Raw genomic sequence first — 15,574 nt, 5'->3', positions numbered from 1 at the left:
AAAAGTAACTCATTCTCCTATTAGTGCAGCAGCCTTCAGTCAGGCATGTACCTAATGAAAAGGTGGCCCTCTCTATGACAAGAGCTCTAATATAAAATAATAAAATATAAAATAATAAAACACAGGTCTGACATCTGAGCTGCTTGAAGAGCAACAATTTTAGAGCATGGCTTTCAGCAACAATTAACTTACAACACTCAATGGAAGTCAGCACAATATTTATTCCATGAGTGAGAAGCAGCAACAGTTATCCAATGGTTAGGTGTTTTGTCTTGAGGTTTGAACAGGATCTGCAAATGGTATTGCAAGCCAAACAACTCATTTGATAGGAATCTCATGAGACATCAAGAGTCATCTTATGCTGCAGATTGACATAGAGATAAAGTTATATGAGCTGCTCTAAGCAATGGCAACACTTCTTTCAGTAAATGTGCATGTGGATTCCTCCAGCTTAGTATGCAGGCAAGCAGAAGGAAAATGATGCTCACATTCAACCAATACTAGTAGGACGGAAAGAATCATAACCTATCTATATGGAGAACAGATCTTCCGGTTCCACTCATGGCAACCTCCAGCCTCTGTGGGTTCCCTGGCATTGGAAGGTGCGACCAACAGGAAAATCTGTTGACAATGGCGAATCTGGAAGGTCCTGCCGCCAGCCAATGACAGTCTTCCTTCATTACCCCAAGACACCCCAAGCAGGGAATGGAAAATCGAGCCCTTTAACTAGGAGATCTCCTGCCACCCCCGCCCACCCCATGGACTGCAGGACACCACCCACCCCCCGGAAATCACCTCCTGTGCCAGTCTATACCCCCAGCCCCGCCAATCGCCCCATGTGCCGTTCTACCCCTGCATCTGCCTCACTGACATCGCCACCCGTCACCCCATCCCAAACCTGCCGATCACCCCCCCTGCAGAGTCCCCCTGTTCCCCAATCTGGGGAGCTCCCCCGTCTGGGGAGCTCCCATTACCTCTCCAATCACCACCCTTGTGGAGCTCGCCATCCCTCCCCACCTCGTAAAAGCCCCACCCCCATACAGGATCCACCCTCACTTGGGCCCCACCCACTTGGCATTTCCCCTGGCACAGTTATGGTGCCTGGTGGGCAGTGCCAGGGTCACTGTCTGGCCCTGACCCCAAACACCTGGGGGCTCCGATCCCCCCAGCGAGCTCATCGCATTTGGTCTCCGCCGATGGTGACCAGCCGTGATTCTCGCCGGTGGGAAGCTCAACTGGTGAGGAGGTAAGTGCAAGCAAGCACAGACGAAAGCATCCGGGACACTCTGCACCCAATTTTGCCAGCAAAACTGGGCCGCTACGATCAGGGGAGGCGACAAACCGGGCACGTTACTCATTTTTCTCCCCTCACCCGATTGTACCTTCTCGCCTCGCCGAAAGACATTCCCTCGCGTTTTAATGAGCTTTTTTATAACGGGGAACCTAACTAATGTCTTGCATAGATTTATTATTCATCATACTAAAAGGATGGGAAGCTCAACTGGTGAGGAGGTAAGTGCAAGGGGTGACCTAATTGAAGTACGCAACATACCAAATGGCATAGACCAAGTAATATTCTAGCAGGACCTTCAGATGATTTAGACTTTCAAAGAAAGGATATTTAAAACAAGTGTTAGTGAAACATTTCTCTACATTCTCTGCCAGTTAATATATTTTGGAAGTTTGCGATACCACAGGAAACTAGGATAGATGAACTGAAATGCGAGGGGAATAAACTCAGAATCCAGTATCCTTTTCTCATCCTTGTCTAGGTGCCGATGTTCTGATGAGTCCCATCACTATTACAGAAAATGTCTTACCTCCCCTATCAGCTTTAGTGGCCTTGTTCCTCCGTGTATTTTTAATAAGCTTGTCTCCCTGCTCATATTAGCCCAGAAGACTGAGGGTTGAAAAGGAAAGGCCTATTTGCCACAACTCAGATAAAGACCAGAGGAAAATGCCATGGTGAATTCCACACATGATATGACACAAATTACCAAACTCCCCGCAGTGAAAGATAATACCATTTCTTGCTGATTTGCTACATTTCTGCATGTGTGGGATGATCTTCTTTCTGAGGCCAGTCGTTTTCTCATTCTCATGTGTTACAATGATACAGCTATTAAGCTGCATGCCTGATCATCCTCCAGCACAGGATTGCTGCAAACCACCAGCAGACCAGAATTTTAAACAGTGAGCCCAAATAGAGCAGGAAGTTCCAAGATGCCTTCACAATCCAGCCCGTGGCAGACCTTTAATGCTGCACTAGCTATAAGAGTTTTACTTGCTGTATCTGATTTTTAGCGGAATTTTTGTTTTTAAAAGTTTATTATTTTTAACGGTAAAAGCGGAAGTAGGCCGCGGGGTGACCTGGGAAGGGGTCATTTAGCGCGCGAGATTTTAAAAGGCAGGCCACACTATTCAGCGGGCAGTGTTGTAGCGGGCAGCGGAGTGAGCAGGTAGCAGAGTGAGAGCTGAAGGGCTTTGGCTCAACGGGCTTAGGAGGAAATGGGCGAGGGAGGGTAGGTTTAAAGAAAAAAGAAATTTTGTTTTTTGTTTTTCAACTTTTAAATCTTCATTCTTTCCCTGTGGAATCTGAGGAATAGGAGCATTGTGAATGTGAAGCCAGTTTTCTGTTCTCAGTGCCGGATATGGGAGGTCGTGGAGTCTCCTAGCCTCCCAGAAGTGCATATCTGCGCTGGGTGCATCGAACTGCGGCTCCTAAGGGACCGAGTTAGGGAACTGGAGCTGCAGCTCGAGGACATTCGTCTGGTCAGGGAAAAGGAGGAGGTGATAGATAGGAGTTATAGGCAGGTGGTCACACCGGGGCCACAAGAGGCAGGCAAGTGGGTCACAGTCAGGAAAGGGAAAAGTCAGGTGGTAGAGAGTACCCCAGTGGTTGTGCCCCTTAAAAATAAGTACTCTTGTTTGAGTACTGTTGGTGTGGACAGCCCACCTGGTGGAAGCAGCAGTGGTCGTGCCTCCGGCGTGGAGTCCAGCCTTGTAGCACAGAAGGGTAAGGAAAGGAGGAGGAAGGCAGTGGTGATCGGGGTGAGGTGATTCATTTTGGTAGGACTAATTTAAATGTGGATTACAGGGTCAAAGGTAGGGTTCTGAAGACTGTGGAGGAACAGAGAGATCTTGGGGTCCATATCCACAGATCTCTAAAGGTTGCCACTCAAGTGGATAGAGCTGTGAAGAAGGCATATAGTGTGTTAGCTTTTATTAACAGGGGGTTGGAGTTTAAGAGCCGTGGGGTTATGCTGCAACTGTACAGGGCCTTGGTGAGACCACATTTGGAATATTGTGTGCAGTTCTGGTCACCTCACTATAAGAAGGATGTGGAAGCGCTGGAAAGAGTGCAGAGGAGATTTAGCAGGATGCTGCCTGGTTTGGAGTGTCGGTCTTATGAGGAAAGGTTGAGGGAGCTGGGGCTGTTCTCTCTGGAGCGGAGGAGATTGAGGGGAGACTTAATAGAGGTTTATAAAATGATGAAGGGGATAGATCGAGTGAACGTTCAAAGACTATTTCCTCGGGTGGATGGAGCTATTACGAGGGGGCATAACTATAGGGTTCATGGTGGGAGATATAGGAAGGATATCAGAGGTAGGTTCTTCACGCAGAGAGTGGTTGGGGTGTGGAATGGACTGCCTGCAGTGATAGTGGAGTCAGACACTTTAGGAACATTTAAGCGGTTATTGGATAGGCACATGGAGCACACCAGGATGGTAGGGAGTGGGATAGCTTGATCTTGGTTTCAGATGAAGGTCGGCACAACATCGTGGGCCGAAGGGCCTGTTCTGTGCTGTACTGTTCTATGTTCTATGGACTCTACAGTGAGGGGATCAGACAGGCGTTTTTGTGGAGGAAGTTGAGAAATGTGGATGGTGGTTTGCCTCCTGGTGCCGGGATCAGGGATGTTTCTGACCGTATCCAAGAAATCCTGAAGTGGGAGGGAGAGGAGCCAGAGGTCGTGGTGCATACTGGTACCACTGACATAGGCAGGAAAGAGGAAGGGGTTATGAAAGGAGAATATAGGAAGTTAGGTAGGGAGTTAAGAAGAAGGAACGCAAAGGTGGTAATCTCGGGATTGCTGCCTGTGCCACGAGACAGTGAGGGAAGGAACGGAATAAGGTGGAGGATAAATGCGTGGCTGAGGGATTGGAGCAGGGGGCAGGGATTCAGGTTCCTGGATCATTGGGACCTCTTTAGGGGCAGGTGCGGCCTGTACAAAAAGGACGGGTTTCACTTAAATCCCAGGGGGACCAATATCCTGGCGGGAAGGTTTGCTAAGGCTACTGGGGAGTGTTTAAACTAGAATGGTTGGGGGGTGGGAATCAAAATGAGGTGACTGGGAGAGAGGAGGTTAGCTTAAAAATAAAAGGGGCTTGTAGACAGTGTGAGAGGGAGGATACGCAGGTGATGGAGAAGGGGAGCGCTCAGACCGAAGGGTTGAGATGTGTGTATTTTAACGCAAGGAGTGTAGTGAACAAAATGGATGAGCTTAGAGCGTGGATCACTACTTGGAAGTGTGATGTGGTGGCCATTACAGAGACTTGGTTATCTCAGGGACAGGACTGGATACTTGAAGTGCCGGGTTTCAGATGTTTCAGGAGGGACAGGGAAGGAGGCAAGAGAGGTGGGGGAGTGGCACTGTTGATCAGGGATAGTGTCACGGCTGTAGAAAAGATGGACGCCACAGAGGGATTGTCTACGGAATCTCTGTGGGTGGAGGTTCGCGACAGGAAGGGGTCAATAACTTTACTGGGTGTTTTCCAAAGGCCGCCCAATAGTAGCAGGGATGTGGAGGAGCAGATTGGGAAGCAGATCCTGGAGAGATGTGATAATAACAGAGTGGTCGTGATGGGAGATTTTAATTTCCCAAATATCGATTGGAATATCCCTAGGGTAAGGGGTTTAGATGGGAGGAGTTTGTTAGGTTTGTTCAGAAGGGCTTCCTGACACAGTATGTGGATAAGCTTACAAGAGGAGAGGCTGTACTTGATTTGGTATTAGGGAATGAACCTGGGCAGGTGTCAGATCTCTCAGTGGGAGAGCAGTTTGGGGATAGTGATCATAACTCTATCTCCTTTACATTAGCATTGGAGAGAGATAGGATCAGTAAAGCTAGGAAAGTGTTTATTTGGAGTAAGGGCAATTATGAGGCTATTAGGCAGGAAATTAGAGGCATAAATTGGAAGGAGAAATGTGGCAAATTTTCAAGGAGAATTTGTCTGGAGCTCTGCACAGCAACGTTCCAATGAGACAGGGGAGTTATGGTAGGTTACAGGAACCATGGTGCACGAAAGCTGTAATGAATTTAGTCAAGAAGAAAAAAAAAGCCTACAAAAGGTTCAGGGAGGTAGGTAATGTTAGAAATCTAGAAGAGTATACGACTAGTAGGAAGGAACTTAAGAGGGAAATTAGAAGGGGTCATGAGAAGGTCTTGGCAGACAGGATAAAGGAAAACCCCAAGGCATTCTACAAGTATGTTAAGAGCAAGAAGATAAGATGTGAAGGAGTAGGACCTATCAAATGTGACGGTGGGAAAGTCTGTATAGAACCAGTAGAAATAGCAGAGGTACTCAATGAATACTTTACTTCAGTATTCACAGTGGAAAAAGATCTTGGTAGTTGCAGTGCAGACTTGCAGTGGACTGAGAAGATTGAGCATGTGGACATTAGGAAAGAGGATGTGTTGGAGCTTTTGAGAAGCATCAAGTTAGATAAATCGCCGGGACCGGATGGGATGTACCCCAGGTTACTGTGGGAGGCGAGGGAAGAGATTGCTGAGCCTCTGGCGATGATCTTTGCGTCATCAATGGAGACGGGAGAGATTCCGGAGGATTCGAGGATTGCGGATGTGGTTCCGTCATTCAAGAAAGGGAGAAGAGATAGCCCGGGAAATTATAGACCAGTGAGTCTAACCTCAGTGGTTGGTAAGTTGATGAAGAAGATCCTGAGAGGCAAGATTTATGAACATCTGGAGAGGAATAGTATGATCAGAAATAGCCAGCACAGCTTTGTCCAAGGCAGATCATGCCTTACGAGCCTAATTGAATTTTTTGAAGATGTAACTAGACACATAGACGAGGGAGGAGCGATAAATGCGTTTGATAAGGTGCCCCATGCAAGGCTTATTGAGAAAGTGAAGGGACTTGGGATACAAGGGGACATTGCTTTGTGGATTCAGAACTGGCTTGCCCACAAAAGGCAAAGAGTGGTTGTAGATGGGTCTTTTTCGGCATGGAGGTCGGTCACCAGTGGAGTGCCCCAGGGATCTGTTCTGGGACCCTTGCTCTTTGTGATTTTTATAAATGACCTGAATGAGGAAGTGGAAGGATGGGTTGGCAAGTTTGCTGATGACTCAAAAGTTGGTGGTGTTGTGGATAGTGTAGAGGGATGTCAGCAGTTGCAACGAGACATAAATAAGATGCAAGGCTGGGCGGAGAAGCGGCAGATGGACTTCAACCCAGATAAGTGTGTGGTGGTTCATTTTGGCAGGTCGAATAGGATGAAAGAATATAATATTAAGGGTAAGACGCGTGGAAGATCAGAAGGATCTTGGGGTCCGGGTTCATAGGATGCTCAAAGCAGCGTCGCAGGTAGAGGCTGTGGTTAAGAAGGCGTATGGAATACTGGCCTTCATCAATAGAGGAATTGAATTTAGAAATCGAGAGATAATGCTGCAGCTGTATAGGACCCTGGTCAGACCCCACCTGGAGTACTGTGCCCAGTTCTGGTCGCCTCATTACAGAAAGGATATGGAAGCCATAGAAAGGGTGCAGAGGACATTTACAAGGATGTTGCCTGGATTAGGTGGCATGCCTTATGAGGATAGGTTGAGAGAGCTAGGTCTTTTCTCCTTGGAGAGGCGAAGGATGAGAGGTGACCTGATAGAGGTGTATAAGATGTTGAGAGGTATTGATTATGTGGATTCTCAGAGGCTTTTACCCAGGGCTGAAATGTTTGCTACAAGAGGTCACAGGTTTAAGGTGCTGGGGAGTAGGTACAGAGGAGATGTTAGTGGTAAGTTTTTCACCCAGAGGGTGGTGGGTGCGTGGAATCGGCTGCCGGTAGTGGTGGTGGAGGCGGATTCGATAGGGTCTTTTAAGAGACTTTTGGATAAGTTCATGGAAGTTAGTAAGATAGAGGGTTATAGGTAAGCCTAGTAGGTAGGGACATGTTCGGCGCAACTTGTGGGCCGAAGGGCCTGTTTGTGCTGTAGCTTTTCTATGTTCTATGTTCTAAGGCCAAAACTAACATGAATAATTTGCCTTGCCACTGCATCAAATTCCTTAATCGTAGAATCATAGAATTCTATGGTGTAGAAGGAGGCCATTTGACCCATCGAGTCTGCACTGACAACAATCCCACCCAGGCCCTATCCCCGTAACCCCACATATTTACCCTGCTAATCCCCCTGACACTAACAGGCAACTTAGCATTGCCAATCAACCTAACCGGCACATCTTTGGACTTAATATCTAAAACATAACAGTGCATTTTGTCCTTGCATCCAAAAGACATATTCAACAATACAATATCAATAAAACTTGGAAAGAGTTTGTTTTTTTAAATGGCACATTTAACATTTCCGTTCTGTAAAAATGCTGCCCAAATATCATCCATAAGGACCCATAAGCTAAATGTTTGATTTCTCTCGTTTGTTAAATGAAAACTATCGATCTTAGTATTTTCATTTAAAAACATTCTAATTTTTATATCCATACCTTTGCCAAGAATAACAAGGGGCCTCTTGGCATTTTTAATGATTGAAGCTGCCTCTTTCACTGCTTGAGGCTCTGCCATGGCTACTGGAGCACGGGGACAACAAGGAACAGTTCTATATGGAGAAAGACAATTAGATGGATTCTCTCAGCTCTTAAATTTCAGCTGCATGATACAATGACAAGCTTCTACACTGATAATGCAGGACAAGCACTCACTATGGTTTTATAAGTGCACATTTTACTGGAAAATAAACCAACTTCACTGATATGCTTTGTATCAACAACAAAAAACATTCTACGTGCATGCGATTAATTCAGGTCAGCACCTTATCGTAAAAGTCAGGAGAAAAAAATAATTTTATATGTGTGCAGTGCTGTTTTCTAAATTAATAATATACAGGAAGCATTCTATGGAAAGTCCTGTAGTACAGTGGGTCATGTCCCTGTCTCTGAGCTAGAAGCTCAGGATTCAAGTTCCACTGCTGGACTTGATGGCGATGGAAAATGTGTTCATAGTGCAGCCAAACATTTTGAATATCAACCTGCAAATCCTTCCACCATGCGCCAATGGCAGGCGGGAGGTGCAGGAGGCAGTAAGAGTGGAAGAAGTTCTGCTCTTATAGATTACAAACTGTTAGAGAGAAATGTCAATATCCCAAAACATGGAACCTGCACCCCTGCATCCTAATGATCCTGGTGATTTGGTATTGTGACGTTAGCTACTGTGGAGTGGTCAGATATCAGTAAGATTGTCTGCTATGTCCCAATTATCAATTTCCGGTTTATAGTTCTTTTGTCTGAACATTAGACAAAAATCTGAGGAAGATAACCTACTTCCTCCTCTAACAAGACACAAATAATTAGAGACAAGCACAGTCTTACAATTGCATTGCCTTAGCTTCATCTCGAAGCAAAGATTCTAATGCAATAAATCCTATACCAGACCAGTTAATGGAATGACAGGGTCTCCTGCCAGAGGGATTACTAATGCTAAATGCTAAATACTAATGATACTAATGCTAAGACTGGATCATTAGAAATATTTAAAGTGGAGTTGGATAAATATTTGATCGATCAAGGAATTGGGGGGCCATGAGGAAATGGCACAGAAAAGGAGTTGAGGCCGGCATAGATCAGCCACGATCTTGTTGAATGGCAGGACGGGCTTGAAGGGCCTGGTAGCCTACCTCTGCTTCTATTTCTTATGTTCTTGTGTTTCTTGCTCTTGTAAAAGTTGGGGAAAGGTTTGATTAAACACCTATGCTGGGTACCATCTGTTAATTCCATATCAGTTGAGCGTTATTAGTATTCAGGACGTGGTTATTAAGTGGGAATTCATCTTTGCTCATATATATAAAAGCAAGATGTAAGAGGGGCTTCGATGTTGGAGAACCATTGTATACAATGTGTGTTTCTGTGTATAAATGCTTGTAAGTGAATAAAGACTAGGCCCCAGTGTTTTATTGTTCATCACCTGGCTGTCTCAATTTTGCACTATCTCCCCTTGGAATTAAAATAATAGAAACTTTTTGGGCGGAATTTTACCGGCACGTCCGCCCGAGGTTCGTACAATCCCATCCGAGGCAAACGGAGAATGCCGTTCTCTGAGCTCGCCCGCCCCCGGAATCAGGGCAGGTGTGTCGGTAAAATTCCGACCTTTAAGACTACCACATAAAGAAATGTTTTTCTATCTAATTATAGCACAATCTACTTTGGGCTTATCCAATACAGGGGATCTGCATAAGACTGAAGGACAAGGATGACAAGTGACAAGATGCAGTTTAATGTGGGCAAATGCAGTGAGAAGAGTCTGAGAAAGAGGAATATAACACAAATGATACTGTTCTACAAGACAAGAGTGGTCTGGTACAGCAAAATGCCCTACTAAAACTATCAGCAAAGTCTGTGATGGCACGCCAAAGTCTTAGAGAATGCACAGCTGAAAGAATAGAATGCTTATTTGAGAGATGTTAGTATAAAAATAGCAGGATGGCCACAAATAATATTTCTAAATGCATTTCAAAAATGAAATGAGTTTTAGTACCTTTTTTACTCCCTACTGGAATACTATATTTAGTTTGGACCACCAGACAAGAATGGGGACATTCTGACTGTGGAGAGAAGGAAACTAAGGAAACTTGGACAGATTACACTGGAGCAAAGGCAACTCAAGGCGAGCTCATCAAAGTTTACAGGGTTCCAAAGAGATAATTTGAAGTCAAATATACATTACTTGACATAACCATGACTTTGCAATCAAGGGCTCTGAAGAGTGAGGATGGACAGTTTTGATTTAACTACTTAAGACAAAGGTCAGTGGAGAGGCTGTGTGGAACAGGCTGCCCTACAGACAAACTGTTTACTTCAGAGAGAGAGGCGATTAAGTGGGTAAAAGTAAAGGTCTTATTCTTACAAAAAACATGAGAATGATCCAGATGGATGACAATGTTCATTGCCCAAGTCCCCAGGTTCAAAGATACAGCAATTAAATTGAGTCACAACTCTAAAACTAATGACCAATGTCTGACTAATCTTGGCACACAGACCTACCTCAACGATGCACGCTGGGTTTTGGAAGTCACCATGTCCCCGGGAATATCAACATAACAAGCTCCAGGGCGGCCATAGATACTACTCCTAACTGCCTTTATAAAAATATAAAATGATTTGAAATTTCTATTAGTGAAAAGCCAATAATAAAGAAAAAGAATGAGTTTGAAATCATATAGTTCCCTTCATGGCTTCAAGATGTCCCAAGGTGCTTTACAGATAATTAAAAATCCAAATCTTTCGGGCAACGTTCCAGAATCTTTCATCACCTTCCTACCAAAAGGACAGAACCCTCAGAGGTGGCAGTACAGTGGTATAGAATCGTAGAACCTCTACAGTACAGAGGGAGGCCATTTGGCCCATTGAGTCTGTACCAACCACAATCCCACCCAGATCCTATTCCCATAGCCCCACACATTTACTCTACTAGTCCCTCTGACACTAGGATCAATTTAGCATGGCTAATCAACCTAACCCGCACATCTTTGGTCTGTGGGAGGAAACCGAAGCACCCAGAGGGAACCCATGCAGACACGGGGAGAAAGTGCAAACTCCACACGGACAGTGACCAAGGCCATAATTGAATCTGGGTCCCTGGCTCTGTGAGGCAACAGTGCTAACCACTTGCCACCATGCCGCTCCCTGTTGGGAGAGAGTGGGAAATCCTCAACATTGACTGTGGTCCCCATGAAGCCCCATGAATGGTGCTGAACAATTAAATAACTAACAGAAGGAGTAGGCTGCATGAACATCTCCATCCTCAATGCTGGGGGATCCCAGTGCATCATTGCAAAGGACAAGGCTGAAGCATTTGCAATCATCATCAGCCAGAAGTGCCAAGTGGATTATCTATCTTGGCCTCCTGCTGAGGTCCCCAGCACCACAGATTCTAGACTTCAGTTAATTTGATTAATTCCATGCGATATAAAGAAAAGATTGAGTGCACTAGACAGAATAAAGTGCTATGGGGTCCTGACAACATCCCATCAATAATACTGAAGGCACGCTCCAGAACTAGCCTCAACCCAAGCCAAGCTGTCCCAGCACAGCTACAACACTGGCATCTACCCGGCAATGTGCAAAATGGCCAGGTACGTCCAATACAGAGAAAACAAGACAAATCTAATCTGACCATTTACTACCCCATCAGCTGACCCTCACTCATCAGCAAAGTAATGCAATGTGTGTTGACAGAGCTACCAAGTGGCATTTACTCAGCAATAACTTGCTCACTGCTCAGTTTGGAATCTGCCACGGCTACTCAGCTCTGGGCCTTATGACATTCATACTTTTGTTATCTAAGGACATTAAGAAAAGTATCAAATTTAAGGAAAAAACATATAACTGCACAAAGATGAGTGGCAGGTCAGATGATTGGTCACAACATAAAGAACGGCAGAGAATAACTGAAAGGTTAATCAGAAGAAAGGAATTAGAGTATGAAAGGAAGCTAGATAGAAATGTAAAAATGTAAAGTAAGAGTTTCTATAGGTATTAATAAAGGAAGAAAGTAAGTAGAGTGTTAGCCTACTGGAGCAGTGGTTCCCGGAGCATGCTGGTGTCCCGTGAGGACCCCCAAGTGAGCCGTGAGAAAAGATTCAAAATGATTCAAAGTTCATGGAATTAAACGAAAACTAAACCTTCATCTTCAGCTCTGTGTTCGGCATCTCCAAGACCTGACAAATCTTGGGCCTCCTGGGCACGGGCCAGCTGGGAAAGAGCCGCACATGCGCGGTTCAGATTTTTTATGTTGGTTAGGACCATACGCATGACCAACGGGACTGGGAGCTGAAGACAAAGGTCACTGCACCTGCACAGAAAGCGAAAACTCAAAATGGGTCCAAAAACCCAGGAGAAGCGAGGGAGACAAGGAGAGGATTTTTAAAAATAGGTAAGAGGACAGGAGGAAGTTAAAAACAAATTTCCCAGTAAAGCAAGAGAGAGAAAATAGCAGGTGTGCACAAAATGGATTGCCATGACATATAAAAGGTTGGGAACCACTGCACTAAAGAGTGAGAAAGGCGAGTTAATAATAGATTATAAAGAAATGGCAGATGAAATAACAAATATCATGCTTCTGTTTTCACTATAGAAAATACAAAACACATTCCACTAATCACTGTAAATCAGGAAGTGGAAGGGAGAGAAGAACTTGGCTATTTGTTTGTAAGAGCATTGGATGTGTGTCTATCTTAAAACAACTGGTATATTAGATAAAGTTGCCAATGACACTAGATACTTTACCTACCATCTCACTGCATTCACAATTACCTTCTCTATCACGACAGGTATAGCTTCCAAACTGCTTGGTCTAGCTGAGAATTTGCTGTAAAGCCGACATGCTTCAACCTGCCAAAAAAAAGTACTGAAGCCTGTTAAATGGAATTGGACTGGGAAAGGTAGAAAACAACAGATTACACAGTTTTAATAAATATGTAATAGAACAAACAAAGAACAAAGAACAATACAGCACAGGAACAGGCCCTTCGGCCCTCCAAGCCCGCGCCGCTCCCCGGTCCAGGATTGAATCCTGAATCCAGGATCCCCGCCCAATTTTCCAGCCTATCTACATACCAATATCCTATCCACCGAGCTGTCCCTCACAGCTACGATGCTTTGTTCATTACAACCTATTAACTTACCCCCACCCCCCCATTCCAGACCATGTGATCTCCAGGGAGAGGCGAAAACCCAGAGTGAAAAACCCCAGGGCCAATATGGGGAAAAAAAAATCTGGGAAATTCCTCTCCGACCCCCTGAGGCGATCGAAACGAGTCCAGGAGATCACAATGGCCCCGATCGGAAAATGCTTCCCAACCCTAGTCATTTCCACTTCCACGAACACCATATGAATTCCCTGCCCCCGAGACAGGTTCCCAACTATCCGCAGTCTCACTCTGTACTGGCACCAGCAAGATGATCGTAGAATGAAGCCTTGAAACGAGAAACCAGGAACAATTAGCCCGCGCCGCTCCCTGGTCCAAACTAGACCACTCTTTTGTATCCCTCCATTCCCACTCCGTTCATATAGCTGTCTAGATAAGTCTTAAACGTTCCCAGTGTGTCCGCCTCCACCACCTTGCCCGGCAACACATTCCAGGCCCCCACGACCCTCTGTGTGAAATATGTCCTTCTGATATCTGTGTTAAACCTCCCCCCCTTCACCTTGAACCTATGACCCCTCGTGAACGTCACCACCGACCCGGGGAAAAGCTTCCCACCGTTCACCCTATCTATGCCTTTCATAATTTTATACACCTCTATTAAGTCTCCCCTCATCCTCCGTCTTTCCAAGGAGAACAACCCCAGTTTCCCCAATCTCTCCTCATAACCAAGCCCCTCCATACCAGGCAACATCCTGGTAAACCTCCTCTGTACTCTCTCCAAAGCCTCCACGTCCTTCTGGTAGTGTGGCGACCAGAACTGGACGCAGTATTCCAAATGCGGCCGAACCAACGTTCTATACATCTGCAACATCAGACCCCAACTTTTATACTCTATGCCCCGTCCTATAAAGGCAAGCATGCCATATGCCTTCTTCACCACCTTCTCCACCTGTGACGTCACCTTCAAAGATCTGTGGACTTGCACACCCAGGTCCCTCTGCGTCTCTACACCCTTTATGGTTCTTCCATTTATCGTGTAGCTCCTCCCTACATTATTCCCACCAAAATGCATCACTTCGCATTTATCAGGATTGAACTCCATCTGCCATTTCCTTGCCCAAATTTCCAGCCTATCTATATCCTTCTGTAGCCTCTGCCAATGTTCCTCACTATCTGCAAGTCCTGCCAGTTTTGTGTCGTCCGCAAACTTACTGATCACCCCAGTTACTCCTTCTTCCAGATCATTTATATAAATCACAAACAGCAGAGGTCCCAATACAGAGCCCTGCGGTACACCACTAGTCACAGGCCTCCAGCCGGAAAAAGACCCTTCCACTACCACCCTCTGTCTTCTATGACCAAGCCAGTTCTCCACCCATCTAGCCACCTCCCCCTTTATCCCATGGGATCCAACCTTTTTCACTAGCCTACCATGAGGGACTTTGTCAAACGCTTTACTAAAGTCCATATAGACAACATCCACGGCCCTTCCTTCGTCAACCATTTTGGTCACTTCTTCAAAAAACACCACCAGGTTCGTGAGGCATGACCTCCCTCTCACAAAACCATGTTGACTATCGTTAATGAGTTTATTCCTTTCTAAATGCGCATACATCCTATCTTTAAGAATCTTCTCCAACAACTTCCCCACCACGGACGTCAAGCTCACCGGCCTATAATTACCCGGGTTATCCTTCCTACCCTTCTTAAATAACGGGACCACATTGGCTATCCTCCAATCCTCTGGGACCTCACCTGTGTCCAGTGACGAGACAAAGATTTGCGTCAGAGGCCCAACTATTTCACCTCTCGTCTCCCTGGTCTGGATTTTGTGACAAAGGAAAGGTGCTCTCCACTGACCTCGAAGGAAGTCTCACACAGAGACCCAGCATCTCTATGGAGAAAGTTTCACTTCCTGTCACTATGCAGTGGATGATCATTTTCCTTAATGGGGATTCCCAGCAGAGATGTCTTCAAGCAGCCAATCACAGAATTCTTACAGCACAGAAGGAAACAATGTTTTAAGAACTTATTCATGGGATATGGGCTTCTTTGGCTGGGCCAGCATTTATTACCCATCCCTAACTCTGATTGAACTGAGTGCTTTGTTAGACCATTTCAGTGGGCATTTAAGAGGCAACCACATTGCTGTGTGGTCTGGAATCACATGTAGGCCGGACCAGATAAGGGTGACAGGTTTCCTTCCCTAAAGGACATTAGTGAACCAGGTGGGTTTTTCCGACAATCGACAATGGTTTCATGGTCATCATTACACTTTTAATTCCAGATTTGTATTAGATTCAAATTTCATCATCTACTGTGATGGGATTCGAATCCGGGTTCAAGCACGACCCTGCATTACTGGGCTACTAGTCCAGTGACAATGCTAGTGCCTCCCCATTTGGCCCATCGTGTCTGTACCAGCTCTCCGAATTAGCATGTCACTAGTGCCATTCTCCTGCCTTCTTCCCGCACCCCTGCAAAATGTTTCTTTTCAAGTAATCACCTAATGCCCTCTTGACTGCCCTGCTTGAACCGGCCTCCACCACACTCTCAGGCCGTGCCTCACCAAACCACTTGCTGCGTGAAAAAGCTTTTATTTCATGTTGCTTTTGTGCATAAAATGTGATCATTCTTTATCACATTAAAGAATTCTCACAGACAACCAACTAGGAAATGGAAAGT

General features: G+C 45.4%; 1 protein-coding gene across 1 annotated transcript in view; it reads right to left on the bottom strand.

Annotated features, from left to right (window-relative positions):
* The window catches only part of hacl1 (2-hydroxyacyl-CoA lyase 1), an 89,971-nt gene that overhangs the window by 60,007 nt on the left and 14,390 nt on the right, over nt 1-15,574 (bottom strand). Inside the window, exons 6-8 of the mRNA XM_078236105.1 lie at nt 12,555-12,632; nt 10,284-10,378; nt 7,734-7,846 (exon numbers count right to left, since the gene is read on the bottom strand). Coding sequence (XP_078092231.1) covers nt 7,734-7,846; nt 10,284-10,378; nt 12,555-12,632 — 286 coding nt within the window. The remainder of the gene's footprint in view (nt 1-7,733; nt 7,847-10,283; nt 10,379-12,554; nt 12,633-15,574) is intronic.

The sequence above is a fragment of the Mustelus asterias genome, chromosome 2 (genome assembly GCF_964213995.1).
Source record: "Mustelus asterias chromosome 2, sMusAst1.hap1.1, whole genome shotgun sequence".
In the NCBI taxonomy this organism is placed as follows: domain Eukaryota; kingdom Metazoa; phylum Chordata; class Chondrichthyes; order Carcharhiniformes; family Triakidae; genus Mustelus; species Mustelus asterias.
This window is presented reverse-complemented; position numbering and strand designations above follow the sequence as displayed.